Source organism: Rhinopithecus roxellana, chromosome 6, assembly GCF_007565055.1.
Source record: "Rhinopithecus roxellana isolate Shanxi Qingling chromosome 6, ASM756505v1, whole genome shotgun sequence".
Lineage (NCBI taxonomy): Eukaryota > Metazoa > Chordata > Mammalia > Primates > Cercopithecidae > Rhinopithecus > Rhinopithecus roxellana.
Genome location: NC_044554.1, coordinates 117,269,538 through 117,292,165, shown reverse-complemented (window position 1 = coordinate 117,292,165; position 22,628 = coordinate 117,269,538). Strand labels below are relative to the sequence as shown.

The 22,628-nt window shown below is 34.3% G+C and overlaps 1 protein-coding gene across 2 annotated transcripts in view; it reads right to left on the bottom strand.

The window, feature by feature from the left end:
• RUNDC3B (RUN domain containing 3B) overlaps window positions 1–22,628 on the bottom strand; it is a 198,651-nt gene that overhangs the window by 116,645 nt on the left and 59,378 nt on the right. For both annotated transcript variants that reach the window (XM_010370648.2, XM_010370649.2), the window contains exon 3: window positions 3,125–3,258. In XM_010370648.2, the coding sequence (XP_010368950.1) occupies window positions 3,125–3,258 (134 nt within the window). The remainder of the gene's footprint in view (window positions 1–3,124; window positions 3,259–22,628) is intronic.

Genomic DNA, 22,628 nt, shown 5'->3' with positions numbered 1-22,628 from the left:
ACCTGTAGTCCCAGCTACTTGGGAGGTTGAGGCAAGAGAATTGCTTGAGTCCGAGAGGTGGAGGTTGCAGTGAGCTGAGATCGTGCCATTGCACTTCAGCCTGAGAGACAGAGCTAGACTCTGTCTCAAAAAAAAAAAAAAAAAAAAAAAAAAAAAAGGAAAACTGATAAAACTCAACTAAGATGCAAAGGGGAATTCACATTGCATATTTTAAAAATCTGTAGTTCAAATATTAAAAAGTAAATAAATGAATTAAAAATTCAGTAGTTTGAGGAAACACGTCAAAGGACAATAGTTGGGACAAAAAAGACATCTGTAAATATGTAATAAAAATAGGATTTAAACATCTGAAGGAAAAATTTAATTAAAAAAAGAAAATCTAACTATAATTATTTTACAAATGAAGAAATGTACTGGTTTAAAAACATGTGAGACAGAGAAGAAAACTGATCCAGCCTGAGAGAGTTGAAAGATATTGAAGCAGGAAGTTCCTTGTTGCTACAACCCCTTGGTTGAAGACTGGCAGGAAGGAGCAGTCGCTTTAGCAAGTGAACTTTATAGTTATAGTCTCAAAAAGGTGACAAAAATCATAGCCATTAACTGTACCCAAAAATATACTTTCATATTAAGGAGCTAAAAATGTTTTACCTGTGTTTCTAATTATGTCACTACATTTAAACATTATAGATTTTGGTTTTTAAAACATATACTCAGTTCGTGTTTACAAAATATTTAATTCGAACATATCTTCATCAATTTTGCTGAACAAAAATTTTCCAAAAGAAAAAAAAATCCTAAATAAAAAAGGATGCAAGAACAAAAAACTTGGAAACTATACTTTGGAAAGATAATTGTTATACTTTAGCTTATTACATAGATATATAATTTATAATTCTATAATTGTGAAACAATGAATGATGTCTTCATCTTAAAACTGTAAATATCAATTTTCAATCTTTATCTTCCACTTCATCTTTCATTCTGTAATTTATAAATGTCAAAATAGTAAAGCTACTCTGACAATTCAATAAAAATAAATACAAAAAGCTGATACAGGTTAAGTATTCTTTTTCAAAAATGCTTGGGACAAGAGTATTTCAGATTCTGAGTATTTCTTGATTTTGGAATATTTGCATTAAATGCTCCATTTAGCATTTCCTTTGAACATCATGGTGGTGTTCAAAAGTTAGTTTTGAGATCATTTCAGATTTCACATTTTCAGTTTTGGGATGTTCAATTTGTTTGACTTAATAGTTCAGACATTTTACAATCCTAAAAATTACTGAGGACCCCAAAGAAGTTTTATGTAGGCTATATCTACCAAATTTACTGTATCACAAGTCAAAACTGGAAACTTAAATATTAGGTAATTCAAAAATAACAAGTCGGTCATGGTGACCCACGCCTGTAATCCAGCACTTCGGTAGGCTGCAGCAGAAAGACAGCTCAAAGCCAGGAGTTCTAGACCAGCCTGGGCAACAAAGAAAGACACTATCTCTAGAAAAAATTTTAAAAATTTGCCAGGCATGGTGGCATGCACCTGTAGTCCCAGCTACTCAGCAAGCTGAGGTCGGAGGATCACTTGAGCCTAGGAGTTCTAGCCTGCAGTGAGCTGTGATAGTACCACTGCACTCCAACACAGGCAACAGAGCAAGATCTTGCCTCTAAAAAATAAAATAAAATAAAATAAAATATAAAGCAAAACAAAACAAAACAATAAACCCATTATATGTTAACATAAATAACATATTTTTAAGAAAAATAACTATTTTTCCTAAGCAAAAATATTAGTGAGAAAAGTATCTCTGTTTTACATTTTTTTCCTAACCCCTTTAGTGTCTGGCGTAATACAAGAGAATTAGATATCTGCTTCTGCATTCCATCTGTTACAATGTGTTGTTTTGGTTGAAGTATATTAAGAAAATCTAGCTTCACAAGATACATGGTTGGAAAGGGAATCTTTTAATAGTCTTTTCAGATAAGTGTAGATATTATCTTTTGTTCTAGATCAAAACTCACTAAGTGATACATTTCTGTAATCATATTAATGACTTTTTCATACTAGTAAATTAAATCTACTAACCTATCTTGCACTTTGAATTGATCTTTTTACCCATACCTGATTTTGTAATTCCATGAATTGATCATTTGGAAAATACAAGTTATGCAGTTCTATCCAATGTTGACACAATTCATTAAATAATTTAAAAATAAATTTGTTGATATCAACATCAATGTTTTATAAAAGCTTTTCTAAATTGGGAAGCTATGAAGCTTAAGATGGTGAATATAAGTTTCGAAAATTCTAGTTTTTACTTAAAAGCTTTAATTTCACCATTGGCAACAAATACTGTCAGCTGTTTCAGCTGTTTCCTTGAAGTAATAGGCTCACTTCTTTCTTCTTCTGTTTTTTTCTGAGAAAATATCTGCCAAATGCCTAAGTCCAAAAAATTATGGTTTATAAGTTTTTCTTTTCAGTAAAATTATATTACATTAAAAAATATCTAGTTCAGCTCACAGTTCAAAGAATTGTACAAGTGTTATTCTTGAAGCAACCATCATATTTCAGTACGTTGCAGAAATGCTTTATGCATACTTCCCATTTTATTACTCAGGATATTAAAAAGACAAATCCTCAAAGTTGAGATTTAATAAGAATTAATGTTTCCATCATGGTCATTCTTAAGTTGAAACCATCTTTAAAAGAAAATACTGACTGCATAGTGGGGAAGAACTCAAGACTACTTGCACAGTTTGATGTCACTGCATTAATTCGTGCTAAGGTTCCAACAGTTTTATCCACCATTATGTCTGTATTGGCAGTGCAAATGTCAACACAATGAAAGGGAAAAGGCAAATAACATGTTGATATTATATAAAATACTTTTGTCATTATGTACCCATTAAAGAAGGGGTCTTGGACATCTTCAGGGTTCTGCTGAACATTATTTGAGAGCCACTAGTTTAGATAATTCAAGAAATGTAGAAACATCGCAGAACAGGAAGTATTTTATTATGCTTCTTAAGAAAAGGAAATTCATAATAAGTAGCTTCACACCTTCCTGCTATTCCAAATACATGCAATGAAAAAAAAATAGAAATGAGTCTCTGACTAATGTCTTACCTTAGCTCTAGAAGAACTGACATTTTCCATATTTTCAATGCTGCAGATACAATTCTGTGAAACTTTCCGGCAAGCCACTCTGATATAGTCCCAGAAACTACGAGGACTTTCATAACCAAACCACGTTACTTGACCTTCAGGAGACAAATTATGATACAAAATTTTAAAAAGTAAAATTAGACTTGAAAATGCAAGAACAATAAAATTCTGAAAAATAAAGGTAATATAGTGGGCTATATTGGCAAGGGCACCACCAGTCTAAGTGTTAAAAAGCCTCAAATCTAGTCCTATTCTATCTTTAACTAGTGGTGTTACTTTGGAAAATTTACTTAATTTACTTAATGAGTCTGGATCACAGTTTGTCAACAATAAAACCAAACTAAATGAAAGGGACTAGACACTAGAAATATCCTGCCATTTAACATTCTATTAACAGTCATTTAAACAGCACACAGGAAACCTTCCTGCACTTCTAGTTAAGCATTAATAACTGTCATCAGTTGAATTCTAAACCTTTCTCTACTTAGAAAAACAGAAAAAAAACCCCACCACCATAATTCCTTTCTCCTCTTCATAAGGATACTTTAAAAGGGTATACAATGTGTGGTTTGCTTTATAAATAAATAAAATCAATTAGCATCCTATATTCACTAATAATGCATAACCACCTACCCAACCATTCTCATCTATAAAGCTCCCCTTTAACTGTCATTTGTTTGCTCTCTTCCAGTTAAGAACTCATGAAAAACTTGTAACCTTTCAGATTTGGCTAACTATGTATCCGTTCATGACTCAATGTTCTATTGTGCATAGGTTATATTAATATTAATATTTCTATGTAGGTTAGGCATGGTGACTCACGCCTGTAATCCCAGCACTTTGGAAAGCCAAAGTGGGTGGATCACCTGAGGCCAGGAGTTCGAGGCCAGCCTGGCCAACCTGGTGAAACCCCATCTCTACTAAAAATACAAAAACGAGCTGGGCATGGTGGTGCGTGCCCGTAATCCCAGCTACTTGAGAGAGGCTGAGGCAGGAGGATCACTTGAACCCGAGAGGTGGAGGTTATAATAAGCTGAGGTTGAGTCACTGTACTCCAGCCTGGGCGACAGAGCAGGATTCTGTCAAAAAAAAATTCTATGCAGGACTCCGAATATTAGTTTCACAGGAAACATTTTCTACACTCAGTATTTTTAAGTGGAATATGAGAGACATCTTAATACTTTCTTTAGTTGTCTAGAATGACTAGTCTTCCCTAGGAAAGTTGTTTAATCTTCATGTAGAAAGATTTGCTTTTATATTTTGAAATAAGTGCTTTTATCATCATGAATTAATAATGTATTTTAATCCTCCCTTCCTCAGTAATTACTTCTCTGCAGCAACATCAAGAAGTGTTCTTGTCAGAAAGCACCATTTTAGGACCAATGTCTGAGATAATATCTGAGTGGTTCCAAACCATGGCAGAACATTAGTATAACTGGACTACTTTTTTTTTTTTTTTTTTTTTTTCTGAGACGGAGTCTCGCTCTGTCACCCAGGCTGGAGTGCAGTGGCCAGATCTCAGCTCACTGCAAGCTCCGCCTCCCGGGTTCACGCCATTCTCCTGCCTCAGCCTCCCAAGTAGCTGGGACTACAGGCGCCGCCACCTCGCCCGGCTAGTTTTTTGTATTTTTAGTAGAGACGGGGTTTCACCGTGTTAGCCAGGATGGTCTTGATCTCCTGACCTCGTGATCCGCCCGTCTCGGCCTCCCAAAGTGCTGGGATTACAGGCTTGAGCCACCGCGCCCGGCCTAACTGGACTACTTTTAAAAAATACTCATGTCTAGCCTCCCCACAAACTGAATAATCAAAATCTTTAGGGGAAGATGTAGCCATTTGAATTTTTTAAAATCTCCCTCTAGTATTTCTAGTGATGTACTTATTATTAATTAACCAATAGAAATCCTGCAAGTCATGATAGGTAACTTCTATTCATTATTCAGGGCGTTTTAAAGGCCTCCTCTTCCAGAAACCCATACATGATCCCAACAGCCAGTCCCTCTGTTGGCACAGCACCCTGTGCTTACTTCTCCTCAAGATTATTTCTTTACTTGATTATTTCACATACTAGGCGGTAAGATCACTAAGACAGGAATTTTTTCTTATTTTAGATCAATCTCTGACACAGTGCTTGCTTGGCTCACAGTAGGCACTCAATAAATATTTGTTGAAAAATTAAGTTGATAAATCAGCACAACACAGATAATCTTAATTGCAAAGAACACAAAAAATTAATTTAAAAAAATCCAATTAGTATCTTTTTATAGCAATAGTTTGGTAACAGTCTGCTAGTGTTTGCATGATTACAAACATCAAATATTTTGCACAAATATATTTTTCTTTATATAAATAAAAATAAATGCATCTATAAATCTTTATTCAAGTAACCATACAATTCAATGCCTCTTTAAAAATAAAATATTGCAGCCGGTCGCAGTGGCTCACGCCTGTAATCCCAGCACTTTGGGAGGCCCAGGCTGGTGGACCATGAGGTCAGGAGATCAAGACCATCCTGGCTAACATGGTGAAACCCCCCTCTCTACTACAAAAAAAAAAATTAGCCAGGTGTGGTGGCGGGCACCTGTAGTCCCAGCTACTTGGGAGGCTGAGGCAGGAGAATGGCGTGAACCTAGGAGGTGGAACTTGCAGTGAGCTGAGATCGCGCCACTGCACCCCAGCCTGGGTGACAGAGCGAGACTCCATCTCAAATAAATAAATAAATAAATAATAAAATAAAATTTTGCTACTTACAAATAGAAATCTACAGATTTCTCCCTCTTAATCTCTCTCCATCACTTTCTTCTGCTCTCTTTCTTCTTTTAACTAAAAATTTCCCGGTATAATACCTCAGTATAGTTTGTCTCTAGGGCACTTTTCATGTCATCAATTTGTTAGCTATTTGGAGGGGAAGCAGGGTGACTGGTGGTTAAGAACATGGGCTTTGAGTCAGGTGGACCTGAACTAGATCACTTTCTAGCTACAGGATCTTGAAAAAATGACTTAGGTTCACTCTATGAGTCTGGGCCTCTTCTGTAAATTGAAAATAATGATAGTACCTACTGGATAGTACTGTTGTAAGGATTAGATGAGATCATGCATGTGCAGCAAGTAGCAAAGAGTCTAGTGCATACTAAATTCAAAATAAGTGTTAATTATTACTATTGTTATTACTGTAATCACACAAGTAGTTACAGGGACCAAGCTCTCCTTGCATCACGAAATGAAGTAGGAGTGAGATGCAAAGTTAAATTCTTCACATTACTTGCTTTGGAATCTAGAGAAATCTTCCAAATTTACTCCCTAATCCAACTTTACTCCCATCATCAACCATTGTAAAGTTACTTCCTCAAATGTTTCTAACTTCAACTCATTTTCCTTGCCTTCTATTATTTGGGATCATTCTATAATTTCAAAATGAGAGCTACAGCTGCCAGACTTTCTTCAAGAAATGAAGTACTACACACTGGAAAGAATATTAAGGAAAGAGTATCACCAAGATTCTGTGGCGAGTTTAAGTCTCTCTAAAAAGACAATATGGGAAAGAGAAGTCAGAGAAATAGGCAAGGGAAAATACAACATTTTATTAGCCAATGGCAACCACCTATAGTGGTAATCCAGATAGGTAACCACAGGGAAAGATAAAGCATAGGTTGCCAATAAACAAGAAGACTTTCCTTTTTAAGGAAATGTACAAGGGTCCAGGACTTTGGCATAGGGCATGGTTTGCTTTTCTGTAATGTTATTTTAAGCCTTCTCTTTAGTTTCAGATGGCTGAAGAAAATAATTTGTAGGATGTTTCGAAGTAGAGCTGTTGAAAACCAAAGAGTATAAAAAAAGCCCTGTTTTGGAGGAGAGAAAACAGAGACAGAAAAACTAGAAAACTAGAGTTAGGTTAAGCAGAGAAGGAGTGGGCACTAAATCCTTGGAACTCCTGCTATAGGTAGGGCACACTATCTACAAGGACTTTTACCCAAAAGATAATGAAAAGATTTCCCAGATTACAAACTGAGAAGCTAAGCAATTGACAGGATGGCATATCATCACGACTTGCAGGGCCATAAATCAACTGGCAAGATCTTCATAACACGTTTATCTGCTCTACAAATTAGATGTGAGATGACTTGGCTTGATTCTGGTATCCTTCCTTTTCCATGTGCATCATTTCCAAAGTGAAGCTCTTAACTCAAGACACTGAATTTTTCACATTCAGAAAGATATTCTTCAAGAGAAGGTAAATTATCTTGCTAGAACCTCCAAACAAGCTTTCATGTAAATTGTCTGTATATCCTAGGATTTCACCTAAATAATTAAATAATTTCTGCAGCTACAGAAAAGGTTTAATTTAGTTCAATATAACAGATGTGTTCAATGAGTTATCTGTGATATTATTTGAACATCACTTTTATGTAAATACAGATTAACTGCTAGTAAAAGTCTATAACCTGTATTTAACAGGAAAATTAAAAAACAAAGCTATAAGCTACTCATGCCTTTAAAAATAAATATTGAAGTAATACCACTCCCCAAATACTTTGACTTCCTTCAAAAATAATCACAAAAGACAATCATATAGCAAGAAACTGACTACTCTATATCTTGAAGAAATGTTATTCCAAAGATGACATATGCTGTCAATAACAGAATTCTCTTTAAAGTTCTCAATGAATATAGGTATACAACATGCTTTCAATTATAAGTGTTCTTGGAAGTTAACATTTTACCAATGAAAAAGTTAAACAAGCTTTTTAAAATGTATTCCCATCCCATCAATCCAACTCTATTCATCTTTAGGCATAGAAACAAATGGTGAAAAGTTTGCTAGACTAAAAGACAATCTGTTACTGACCAGCTATGTGATTATCTTTCCAACTAAATTGCCTCATCTTCAGGACCCAAAAATTGCCTGTCATCTCTAGGGTCCAATGTTACTCTAAAATTACTCTTCTATACTCTTTAAGTGAGTTATCCATTTACACTCTGCAATATGTCTGTGTTCTGTTTGTGTCTTATTTTATGGCCAGAATAAGACCTTCTAAGAACAGAAATTAAATTTTCTAAAGTGGTTCTCTACTAAGCAGTAGCTGACACATCATCTTTTCACAATATAATAAAAATATAAGTGAATCTCTTAAGTGACTTATTTCCCCACCTTTAGTAATAGTGCTTAGCTATGTAAACAGTGAATGAAAAACTGATTTCACAAATGAAAGTTCTGTTAGAGTTAAAATATATCACCTACTTGACAATATGAAAGACTATCACCTTTGAGCTGCTATTCATCTAGACAATCAACAAAAGACAAGATAGTCCTACCACATTTTAATAAACCACTCTGATGTCACTGAAAAAGCTTTCAGATATTTAAAGAAAATTGGTTCCTTTTAAAAACTTGTGGACTTCTCACTTTAAACTTTGTAGCAGCAATCCCAAGTTTCTTACTGCTAATTTATAAAAGCCAGTTTAATATTATCCACTATTTTATCAAACAGAGAAAATTTCCATTTCTGTAAAAGGTCAGAAACTTTTCCTTTAAAAAAGTACTATTGTTAGTTGAGGTTTATATTTATTAGAACATCCAGCTTTGAAGGTAAAATTATGACACTGATCCATTTTCTAACTAAAATCTCAATTAATGTTCTAAAAAATAGAACAATTATAAATACCTAAAAACAATTAGTTACACTTTAAATTGAATCTGAGGAAGTCAGAATCTACATTAGATACTGAATTGTGCTTACATTGCTAGTTCTACATGTTACTTACAGGACATTTGAAGTATATCATTTAGGCACTATGAATCAGTTACTCATCTACAAAATGTAACTATTTTCCTTTGGTATTGACAATGTAATGTCTAGCTCACTAGTAAGGAATTTATCACAAACATATACAAAAATCTAAAGTATGTGTCTCTACCATAACAATTAGTCAACTCTTAATTTTCCAAAACAAAAAGATTAAGATGACCAGGTTCAGCAAAAATCTAAATATTGAATCAATTTAATAGACTTTTTTATCCCAGTAATTTTACTCTCTCTGAAATGGAGAACAAACGTTTTGTTTTTTCCCTTCCACCAGCATTATTAACATAAGGCTTAAAGTACTGGTGGAATGAAATCGTACATGACAGCTGAAGTCCACACAGAGAGCTACACATAAATGTGTACCCCTGAAGAAATCAAGTATAATGTGTGTCAGTAGTGATTAAGACTATAGGTACAGAACATAAAACAGAATTGCTTGAAAGGATTAATTGTGGGAATGAAAATTAAGGAAAAGACATTTGTTTTTTACTTTTTCTCCTTTGTTCTACTATTTAAAAATAATGACTATATTGCTTTTCCAAGCAAAAAATATAGAAAGCTAGATCATAAGTACAGAGGTCCAGCAGTGTTTTGCATATAGAAGAAACTCAATTAAAAAAAGTTTTGAATAAGTAAGTAAAGGTATGCATTCTACCTGGGAGAAAGGAAACTAAGAAATACATTCCCACTAATGGTTCAAGAATGAAAAAGCAGTTATTGTTTACAGGGCCACATCTATGTTTTACTGAGACTGGAATATTCATACAGCTTCCCTTAGCTTCTACTACACATGTAATATTTATTATTATACAGCACTTAAAAAGTAAATAGGTTATTATATTGTGTGGATTTATAAGATTTTAATTTTAAAATTTAGCATAAGCCTACTTGTGCCCTCTGGATTTAAAAAAACAAAAACACACAAAAAAGAAAGCTTCACAAAACCCATGCAATGTACTAAAAAAGATCACTTAACTGATACAGCCCTCCCCCGAAAGTCAATTCCATGCTCCCGTGCAGCTCAGTGGCGGGAGACATCACCAGCATAGAGTACCTTGAAGAGGTATTTGGAGATGAGCCAGCCATCTGCAACTTTGGGAAATCTCTTTAAAAAAAATAACAACAACAACACACAGATATTTAAGAAACCTGCCATCATGTTTACAATTCCAAACTGAATAGCCCAACTAAGATGGCTACATATAATTTTGAAACAGTAACCACTACTTTTACCTACTAAATAAATGAACTCTGTTAAGATAAATATGAGTTACACTTGGCACCTAAACAAAGCTAGTTCCTTGTAGATTACTGTATTGGAGAGGCTAAGGTGTCTGTAAGTCATAGAAATACGTGAGCAGAAATTGCTCCCTGTTTACTTTTACCTCTATCATTCTTTCTTAGATATAATAAACTGATCAGTATAATAGACCTCAAAGATGAGCAACGGCTTGACTGAACTTGCTGGCTACGCACCTCAGAACTTACAAGATTGGTTAGGAAAAAAATCACTCACTTTGGGACAATATGGCTCAGAAAATTTCCAACTTTAAAAATAAATACACATTTTTAAATGTTAACTTTTCTAAAAGTTATAAACAAATACATTTTGAAATGTAGCCATTCTTTTCTTTGCCTAAGAATTGTTAAAACTTTTATGTTTTCTTCCCTGTATGAGAGCAGCACTTAGATATTATATAAAATATTGGTCAGTTTAACCAATGTTGACTAAATGCCTACTCTATCAAAAACAGTTTTATTTGTTACAGCTTCCAATTCTTGTTTAACAAATCACCAACTGGAAAACTACTAGAAATTTTTGCTGTATTTTTTGGAAATTGCTAGTATAATAATATGGGAAAACTCCAAAGCCAAATTTCTGAAATAACATTCCCCCAAAAATAACATTTCCTTCTCTCATAGTCAAACACTGAAATCTCCAATAGCAAATAGTCCCACACCTTTCAAAACACTTAGATCCTTTATAAAACCAATACAAGACAAACACATACAGCTAGTAATGTGACGTGAAAAATGAAAGGAAGGAGATACATACAGTTGTGCCACATCTATGCATCTACCATTCACTCTATTCTCTTACTTCCATAACATTTTAAACAAATATTAAATTTGGAAAAACATATCCAAAAGGATCTTTAACTTGGTACACTAGTTAAAGCTTATATTAGAACATAATGTTTTTGCTATAACTACAACAAACAAAAATGAAATTTCTCAACATTGAAATGTATATCAGAATAGAATGCTTTTCATTGCAAATAACATCAATTCCTAATGTTTAAACCATATTTACTATCTCTGTCCTAAAACAAAGTTCTCTATATTATTTGTGATTTATAGATCTAAAAACTTATCAAAGTAAAAACAATTTCCATGAAAATCTGACTTAAAGAAATTTTACTACAAAAAATGTACCAAATAAGCATATCATGACCAGACTTATGGCATTTATTAACCAATCCCTCATATACGGTGAAAAACAATTACTGAAAATATCACGAAACTCAATTTATAGGGTTTTTGTGTGTGTTTGATTTTTAAGAGACAGGGTCTCACTTTGTTACCCTGGCTGGAGCTCAGTGATGCATTCATAGCTCACTGCAACCTCAAATTGTTGGGCTCAAGTGATCCTCCTGCCTTAGTCTTGTGAGTAGCTAAGGCTACAGGCGCATGTCACCAGGCTTAGCTAATGTTTTTACGTTTTGTTTTTTTTTTTTTTTTGTAGAGACCAGATCTTGCTACATTGCCCAGACTGGTCTCGAACTCCTGGGCCCAATGGATTATCCTGCCTTGGTCTCCCAAAGCATTGGGATTACAGTTGTGAGCCACGATGCCTGGCCTAGATTATGTTTGTTATGTTTTTTAAAAGCTGTTAGTAGGCTAGCCTCTGTGTCCTGATTTTCATTTTGGCTGTGAAAGACCATGGGAAAATTTTCTTAAATTTTTCACTTATTTGTAGGATTTAATTGCTTTAATTACAATTTAATACAATTAAGCCATTCTAGACAAGTTAAAAGCAACCAGAAATATCTGGACCAAACAATCCACTATATTCCAAGCTATCTGTACTCAAATTTCAACAGCTGTCATTTTACAGATGAGAAAAGGCAGGCCCAGAGACAAAGCTGCCAAGACCCAGCAATCAGTGTTCTCTGTAGCTTCAAGCTGACCTACTCCTTAGGAGATAGGTAGGATTTGACTGATGGAGGATAATTAGTCAGCTGGTTTTCCTGGTTGGTTAGAGTTCTCACTGACAACCCCAGAAGGAAGGGGGGAAAAGATGAGGTAGTGAAATATGTAATGGGAAGGAACAGAAATATTTTTTATATAAAATGTAAATCCTTAGCAAGTAGAAGCGCTGCTCTTTAAAAAAATAGGTGTATGACAAAGCTCACATTATTTCAAAGTGGCCCAAGGCTTGTTTGTAGAAGGGTTCTTATTTGAGATGGAAACAGAACCTTTTGTTATAAAATATATAATGTTAAAAGAAAGTGAAACAGTATTTACCATTATGTAGCTTAGAAAAATAGTTGGGACAAGACCAAATAAATCAGGTTCAGAAAGCGTTTTGCTCAAGAACAAAATTCATTCAAATACAACAGTATAATTATACCATATAGTTATTTCAAGAGTAAGTTTCTGAAATTTCAGGCAAAGGCAGAATCAACTCAGAGATGGATATGCAATAGAAGAATGCTTCTATACTGAATACTGAAGACAGACAGCATTTACTGACCCAAAAAGTATGTAATTTTCAGTATCAAATAATTGATTCATAATTTTATTAATACTGAAATTAGCCCTCACACAGAAAAGACTATTGGCCACTGTTTTAAACAAATAAATTTGCCTTGATGATAAAACTGAATATGTTTCTAATTCACGAATATCATATTTACTCTTCTATATTTTGCTCCAACTTTGTTTTCCATTCATTTCCATTTCTTTGATCATTGAATCACTATCGTGATTGATATAATCAATGAATTTTAACACTTAAGAAAAAGTAAGCATTTAGCTTTTGCTATATCTATTCTATTTTTTTCTCTCTCTCTGCACGTATATTTTTTTCTAAAAAAGTTGCAGGTAGATATCTTTATATAAATGCACCAAGATGGATTATGGAAAAGACTCCTAGATAAAATGGTCTGTAAATGGATTACCATTTGTAAAACAAAACTAATTCAGACTTTCACAAGTCTTGTCTATAAATTGGCAGTATCATATAGAACATATTCTATTACTAACATTGTTAAGGCGAGTTGCTTAAAATCTTCCACTTTGTATTTATATATGAGAAAAATTTTTCACTGAAGCAACAGTTAAAAGTGCTATAGTACTGTAATTCAGCTAGCAATGAGACTATCTTTTACACAGCATTTTTCATCTTTTAACAGGTTCTGAAGTTAAAATGTAGTGCTATATATAAGTTTTCTTAAACTTTAAAAATACTGCTTTAAAATGCCATTTACAGGTAGGTGGTAGGTATTAATATCTTAGAAACAAAGTATTTGTTCATTGATTTAATAATTTTTAAAATACTGAGTACCAAAATTCTGCAAATCTTTTGAAGTTTATCAAGTGCAAATCTTGTGAAGTTTAAAGGTCATAACTTTAAAGAAAAGAAAATGTAGAAAATTTTTAATAAAATAAAAATATAGATCACAAGAACAATGGCAATCAATGAAACAGTGACAACTATTAATGAAAATACCCTTCATCAAATTAAAGTATTTGAATTTATGGATAATAAAATTTTAATTTTTATTAAAATGTTTTAAATTATATCAAATATATCTGTACTATAGGGTCATCTTAGGTTCTTATACCAAGAAATCTAAGCCCCAGGCTCAGTGGCTTATACCTATATTCCTGACCCTTTAGGAGGTGGAAGCAGGAGGATCATTTGAACTCAGGGGCTTGAGATCTGACTGGGCAACATAGTGAGACTCTGTCTCTATAAAAAATTTAAATTAAAAAAAATCTATGAGAGCTATTTAAAAATTCAGAGATTTAAAGTAAAAATATAGTGTATATGCAAACACACATAAATATTTGGCATTCAAAATTTTAACATACTTCAGTCAACTCTTAATTAGGCTATATATTAGAAATAATACATCAGGGCCGGGTGCGGTGGCTCAAGCCTGTAATCCCAGCACTTTGGGAGGCCGAGACGGGCGTTTCACGAGGTCAGGAGATCGAGACTATCCTGGCTAACCCGGTGAAACCCCGTCTCTACTAAAAAATACAAAAATCTAGCCGGGCGAGGTGGCGGGCGCCTGTAGTCCCAGCTACTCGGGAGGCTGAGGCAGGAGAATGGCGTAAACCCGGGAGGCGGAGCTTGCAGTGAGCTGAGATCCGGCCACTGCACTCCAGCCTGGGCGACAGAGCGAGACTCCGTCTCAAAAAAAAAAAAAAGAAATACATCAGAATAGGAATTTATCATTAGACTTCTAGCAAAGCAGTGTGCAGTGATATTGTTCACCTTAAGGAAAAGAGGTAACAATACCATAAAATTATTTTGAAAAGGATAACTCATTGAAATTAGAATATCAGAAAGATGTAGGAACTGAGATTATTATTATGAAACCCTCCTAAAATGAACAAAGTTCACTAAATTGTGCAATCTTTCCCTTATTCTATAAAATGAGAAACATTTACTTTCTTTAGATGAGCAACATTAGCACAATAAAGTAAGCAAAACTGTTGAATTATGTAGCAAAATTAATAAGAAAGCAATTTTCCATGATTAAAAATAAAGTATGACTTGCTCATTACAAGTACTGTAAATTGCTCTATGCCAATTTGCAAAAATCACAAGGTCAAACTGGAAATGTCCCGTTAGTCTTCTGACAGAAACTTAAAAGGGCTACAAACAGATAAATAAACATAAACATGAACTACCAGCAGAGATCATCAATTTCTGTTAAAGAAATGAAATTGGATTACATTGTAGACTAAAACATTTCTGTAACTCTCTTATTAAAAAAAAGACATTCAAACATATCTCAGATAATTTTATCAACGTAGAATTTATTTAAGTCTTTTCATAATATCATCTTCTTTGTGGTAATCCCCCTTCCCCAGAAGCCAAATGTAAATTTTGAATAATTTTATTTGAAGAGATTTTGAAAGTGACGTTCATGTAAAATAAACCTGAAAAATTCCCCAGTGTACCAAAGTTTAGAACCATTAATAAATCTCTAATTCTGTAAATAAGTTAATATTTAAATTGGGGAATGAAAATGATTTCTTGAAAATTCTAGTTTGGTTATAAAATATAAAGATCATTTTGCCTATATTTCCTTATAAATAAATACATATACATAAGATTTTGTTCACCAAGAAATACCTATAACAAACACAGTAATTAAGAGTGCTACAATAATATGACTCAAACAGAACCAAGTATATGAGAATTGTGTTATAAAATTTTAGACATTCAAAACAATATAAAACATTACAGAACTAAGATAAGAAAAATATTTCATATGTTTTAAAACAGAAATCATAAAGTCTCAAATGAAAAGTAAGTATAAAATAACAAACTACCAACAGTAATCACATATGAAGAGTAATATCAATGGAGAAAAAAGGTCACTACTGATCAAAATGGGTTTATATAAAAATTAGTTCCACATGATAATAGTTTTTTTCCTATTCTAGGGTAATTAAAAATTCTCTCCACAAAATAAATAGGCAAAATGTCATGAAAAGAAAATGAAAAAAAGTAATAAACATGAAAATATATTCAATTTCATTTCTAAATAGAAATTAAAATAACAAGATTATGTGTATATATATGTATATATTGCATTATATAAAATGTGTAGCTCTGTTTTTAGCATCTATGTAGTTATTATTTTCTCCCAAATCTTAAATTTATTATAAAACATTAATATAGAGTTTAGTTTTATTCTATATGCAATTTAAAGCATGAAATCAAATTTACAAAGGTATACATAACCCCAGACGCTTCAAGAATTACGTGAATACAACGATTTTCTGAGATACAATATCTGCTTCAACTTTCCTAAATTTCCAAGTACATAACTTGGTGTTTCTCAGAGCGGCCTTTCCCATTGTCTAAAAGTCAAACTCTGGTGACCTTAAGAGCCAATTTCTTATCTCTGGTATCATGTTTTGGCCTGAGTATATGGGATTTTATTGAATGAATTGTGTTCATATGTTACTACAGAAACAATTTAAGTCTCATTTTGTGTTCAAACCAAGATTTTCCAACAAAAGTTGGAAAATCTTCAAAAATGAACAAAGAAAACTCAAAAGCCAAATGAACAGGTTTATCATTATCCATTGTTTCTAACAGTGTTTACACTGTACTTCAAAAGACGGCCTCATGGGGAGGTAACTGTTTATCATCTAAGTCAGGAAGAGCTTTGAGGTTCAAGCCAGAGTTCCTGAGCAATGCTTAGGTATCATAACAGTTCAATCGGATTAGAGAAATTCTAAAATGTCAAGTCACAGGAGTTCTAACTCATTTTAAGAGTCCAAATCCAAGTCCTATCAGAAAAAAATATAGGAAATATTACTCTTACATCAATTTTTCAACAAATAATGACTGAGTTTCTGCCATATCGTAGGCTCTGCTCTAGAGATTTTGGATACACCAATGAACAAAACAGATGAAGATCTCAGCCCCGGTAAAGCTTACATTTTAGTGGAGGTGAAGAAAGATAATAAACAATAACCATAATAAGTACATAACATAATATGTTAGAAGTTAAGACTTAATGTAACTCAGGGGAAAGAGGTCAGGAGTGCTTGAGGTTGAAAGGAGGGGAGGTGATTTATCATTTAAAATATAGTGGAAGGGTTAAACTTCATTGAGTAGTTTTCAAACAGATGAGGGTGTTAACCATTCAGACACTGGATGAAGTGTGCTCCTTACACAGTGAACAGCCAGTGCAGTGGTGCCTTGTGGTAGAATGTGCCTGATATAGTCAAGAAAAATCAAAAGACTGATAAGGGTAGAGAACAGTAACTTGTGGGAGGAAAATTAGTTGTACACAAATATAACTGGAAAAAATGCTAAGAATCAATATAAAATCTAAACTGAATGTCAGCAAGCCAAATGTTAAATAAGTATAATTAGCAGACTAAATTATAGGCAATTTAACAGTGTCTTATATTTAATCATTTTTTCTTTAATAAATGCTACATTTCTAATTGACAGTCTATACTTGTCTGGTATATTCAGCTTTTTCTTTTCTTTTTCTTTTTTTTTCTTTTGGAGATAGAGTCTCACTCTGTTGTCCAGGTTGGAGTGCACTGGCACAATCATGGCTCACTGCAGCCTTGGTCTCCTTGGGCTCAGGTGATCCTCCCACCTTAGCCTCCCAAGTAGCTGGGCCTACAGATGCACACCACCATGCTCAGCTAATTCTTGCTTTTTGTTTGTTTTTGTTTTTTTGTTTGTTTTTCTAGAGGCAGGATTTCACCATGTTGCCCAGGTGGGTGTCAAACTCCTGGGGCTCAAGTGATCTGCCCGCCTTGGCTCCCAAGGTGCTGGGATTACAGGCATGAGCCACTGTACCTGGCTAACTTTTTCATTTTAATCAGTTATTTTCCATATAAACTTTACAAAAGTCACGAATACATCCCATCCTCATGTCACCAAGCTGAAGTTTACGTTGTCTCTGATGACTTTACTGCTAAATTTCTATTTTTCTATTTTTCTTAATCTATGTGGGCTAATAGTTCATAAATAATCAAAGTCACAGATGACATTTTAAAGAATTGCAATTTTCATCTGAGGTACTTTTATGCCTCTTTCTCGTGTAAAGCCTTCCCTGACCCATCCAAGAAAAACAGATTATTTACTCCTTTGTACTACATCATGCTCGCTAATATACTTCTATTATGACTTGATGACATTAGTACACACCATTATTTGTTAATATGTCCTTCTTCTACCTTTCAAGACTGTGTTTCATGTGAAAGCATACCTTATTAATCTCATATCCTGGGCCCCCAGCACAGGGCCTAAATTTGTTGTTGAATAAGAGAACGAATGAATAAAGAGAATAGAAAAATTGTAAGAAAAAAAAATTGTGGGTGGAGGGAAGCCAAAAAAAGCAGAAAGTATACATCAAGTGTCAAATTTAAGGCATCTGTTTCAGAAAAAGAACAGGGAACTCAGGTTATGATTCATTTCCAAAGCAGAGAACAAGTAGAAGTAATATTTGGCCAAGAAAAATATGGAGGGGTGATGGTAAATGAGTATTCCTTGGGACTTCTTTTTACTGTGCTCTGTGACAAATTGTCCAGTTTTCTAAAGTAAGTGAGGATCAAGGAGTTGGAATCTTATATATTATAATCAAAAAGTGGGATCTTCCCCATTTTAAAATGTTTTAATGGGAAGCAATAGAATTTGGGGGAGTTATACATTTATTCTTTATAGTAAATGTTCTGCTATGAGTTTTGAAAAATAGAGTCATGTAACCATGATTATAAAACACATAACAGTTTCATCATGCAAAGAAATTCCTTCATCATGATGCTAGTCAACCCCCACCCTGCAACCTTTAATCCCTAGTACCACTTATCTATTCTCTGATACTACAGTTTGGTCTTTCCTAGAACATCATATAAATGGAATCATATGTAACCTTTGGAGTTTTGCTTCTTTCATTTAGCCATAATGTATCTGACATTTATACATGTTGTTTTTTGTGGAAATTTTTTTTTCTTTTTATTACTGAGTTTTCCCAGTGTATGAACATACAATAGTTTATCCATGCATCACATGAAAGATATTTGGGTTGTTTCTAGTTTTTGACAGTTTTGAATAAAGCTGCTGTAAACAGGTTTTTGTGTGAACTTATGTTTTCCTTTCTCTTGAGTAAAAGTGTGGGATTTGGGACTACTGGGATATAAAAGTAACATTATAAGAAAATGACAAGCTGTTTTCCAAAGAGGTTCTACCATTTTGCACTCCCACCAGCGAGGTATAAGAGTTCATATTTGCTCCTCACCCCCAAAAGAGCTTGATAAAGGTGTGCAGTGGTACCTAATATGGTCTGAATTTGTTTTCCTAATTACTAATGATGCCGAACATCTTTTCATTTGTTTACTTGCCATATGTGTACCTTATTTGATGAAATATCTGTTCAACTCTTGGCACATTTTTAAATTGCATTGGTTTTCATATTAATAATGTTTTTATAGCAGTTCTTTTAATATTATGCATACAATCCCTTTGTCAAATACGTGATTTGCAAATATTTTTTTCCGGTCTATGGCTTGTCTTATCATTAACAGTGTCTTTCAGGGAGTAAAAGCTTTTAATTTTGATGAGGTCCACTTAATCCTTTTTTTGTTTGTTTTATGGATTGTATTTTTGTTGTTATATATAAAATCTGTTTGCCTAATTAAACAAAGATGTTCTACATTTTTAAGAGTTTTATACTTTTACATTTTGTGTTTACACCTATAACCCACTTTGAGCTAAATGTGAGGTAAAGAACAAGGTTCACTTTTTTTCTGCACACAGGTATTCGATTAACACTAGCACTATTATTCCTATTTATTTATTTATTTATTTATTGTTTATTATTATGCTTTAAGTTCTAGGGTACATGTGCATAATGTGCAGGTTTGTTACATATGTATACTTGTGCCATGTTGGTGTGCTACACCCATCAACTCGTCAGCACTCATCAACTCGTCATTTACATCAGGTATAACTCCCAATGCAATCCCTCCTCCCTCCCCCCTCCCCATGATAGGCCCCAGTGTGTGATGTTCCCCTTCCCGAGTCCAAGTGATCTCATTGTTCAGTTCCCACCTATGAGTGAGAACATGCGGTGTTTGGTTTTCTGTTCTTGCGATAGTTTGCTGAGAATGGTGGTTTCCAGCTACATCCATGTCCCTACAAAGGACACAAACTCATCCTTTTTATGGCTGCATAGTATTCCATGGTGTATATGTGCCACCTTTTCTTAATCCAGTCTGTCAATGACGGATATTTGGGTTGATTCCAAGTCTTTGCTATTGTGAATAGTGCCGCAATAAACATACGTGTGCATGTGTCTTTATAGCAGCATGATTTATAATCCTTTGGGTATATACCCAGTAACGGCATGGCTGGGTCATATGGTACTTCTAGTTCTAGATCCTTGAGGAATCGCCATACTGTTTTCCATAATGGTTGAACTAGTTTACAATCCCACCAACAGTGGAAAAGTGTCCCTATTTCTCCACATCCTCTCCAGCACCTGTTGTTTCCTGACTTTTTAATGATTGCCATTCTAACTGGTGTGAGATGGTATCTCATTGTGGTTTTGATTTGCATTTCTCTGATGGCCAGTGATGATAAGCATTTTTTCATGTGTCTGTTGGCTGTATGAATGTCTTCTTTTGAGAAATGTCTGTTCATATCCTTTGCCCACTTTTTGATGGGGTTTTTGTTTTTTTCTTGTATATTTGTTTGAGTTCTTTGTAGGTTCTGGATATTAGCCCTTTGTCAGATGAGTACATTGCAAAAATTTTCTCCCATTCTGTAGGTTGCCTGTTCACTCTGATGGTAGTTTCTTTTGCTGTGCAGAAGCTCTTTAGTTTAATTAGATCCCATTTGTCAATTTTAGCTTTTGCTGCCGTTGCTTTTGGTGTTTTAGACATGAAGTCTTTGCCCATGCCTATGTCCTGAATGGTACTACCTAGGTTTTCTTCTAGGGTTTTTATGGATGAGCATTTTTTCATGTGTCTGTTGGCTGTATGAATGTCTTCTTTTGAGAAATGTCTGTTCATATCCTTTGCCCACTTTTTGATGGGGTTGTTTTCTTCTTGTAAATTTTTTTGAGTTCTTTGTAGGTTCTGGATATTAGCCCTTTGTCAGATGAGTAGATTGCAAAAATTTTCTCCCATTCTGTAGGTTGCCTGTTCACTCTGATGGAAGTTTCTTCTGCTGTGCAGAAGCTCTTTAGTTTAATCAGATCCCATTTGTCAATTTTGGCTTCTGTTGCCGTTGCTTTTGGTGTTTTAGACATGAAGTCCTTGCCCATGCCTATGTCCTGAATGGTATTACCTAGGTTTTCCTCTAGGGTTTTTATGGTATTAGGTCTAACATTTAAGTCTCTAATCCATCTTGAATTAATTTTCGTATAAGGAGTAAGAAAAGATTCCAGTTTCAGCTTTCTACTTATGGCTAGCCAACTTTCCCAGCACCATTTATTAAATAGGGAATCCTTTCCCCATTTCTTGTTTTTCTCAGGTTTGTCAAAGATCAGATGGCTGTAGATGTGTGGTATTATTTCTGAGGACTCTGTTCTATTCCGTTGGTCTATATCTCTGTTTTGGTACCAGTACCATGCTGTTTTGGTTACTGTAGCCTTGTAGTATAGTTTGAAGTCAGGTGGCGTGATGCCTCCAGCTTTGTTCTTTTGACTTAGGATTGTCTTGGCAATGCGGGCTCTTTTTTGGTTCCATATGAACTTTAAAGCACTTTTTTCCAATTCTGTGAAGAAACTCATTGGTAGCTTGATGGGGATGGCATTGAATCTATAAATTACCTTGGGCAGTATGGCCATTTTCACAATATTGATTCTTCCTATCCATGAGCATGGTATGTTCTTCCATTTGTTTGTGTCCTCTTTTATTCCACTGAGCAGTGGTTTGTAGTTCTCCTTGAAGAGGTCCTTTACATCCCTTGTAAGTTGGATTCCTAGGTATTTTATTCTCTTTGAAGCAATTGTGAATGGAAGTTCATTCCTGATTTGGCTCTCTGTTTGTCTTTTACTGGTGTATAGGAATGCTTGTGATTTTTGCACATTAATTTTGTATCCTGAGACTTTGCTGAAGTTGCTTATCAGCTTAAGGAGATTTTGGGCTGAGACAATGGGGTTTTCTAAATATACAATCATGTCATCTGCAAACAGGGACAATTTGACTTCTTCTTTTCCTAACTGGATACCCTTGATTTCTTTCTCTTGCCTTATTGCCCTAGCCAGAACTTCCAACACTATGTTGAATAGGAGTGGTGAGAGAGGGCATCCCTGTCTTGTGCCAGTTTTCAAAGGGAATTTTTCCAGTTTTTGCCCATTCAGTATGATATTGGCTGTGGGTTTGTCATAAATAGCTCTTATTATTTTGAGGTACGTTCCATCAATACCGAATTTATTGAGCATTTTTAGCATGAAGGGCTGTTGAATTTTGTCAAAGGCCTTTTCTGCATCTATTGAGATAATCATGTGGTTCTTGTCTTTGGTTCTGTTTATATGCTAGATTACGTTTATTGATTTGCGAATGTTGAACCAGCCTTGCATCCCAGGGATGAAGCCCACTTGATCATGGTGGATAAGCTTTTTGATGTGCTGCTGAATCCGGTTTGCCAGTATTTTATTGAGGATTTTTGCATCGATGTTCATCAGGGATATTGGCCTAAAATTCTCTTTTTTTGTTGTGTCTCTGTCAGGCTTTGGTATCAGGATGATGTTGGCCTCATAAAATGAGTTAGGGAGGATTCCCTCTTTTTCTATTGATTGGAATAGTTTCAGAAGGAATGGTACCAGCTCCTCCTTGTACCTCTGGTAGAATTCAGCTGTGAATCCATCTGGTCCTGGACTTTTTTTGGTTGGTAGGCTATTAATTATGGCCTCAATTTCAGAGCCTGCTATTGGTCT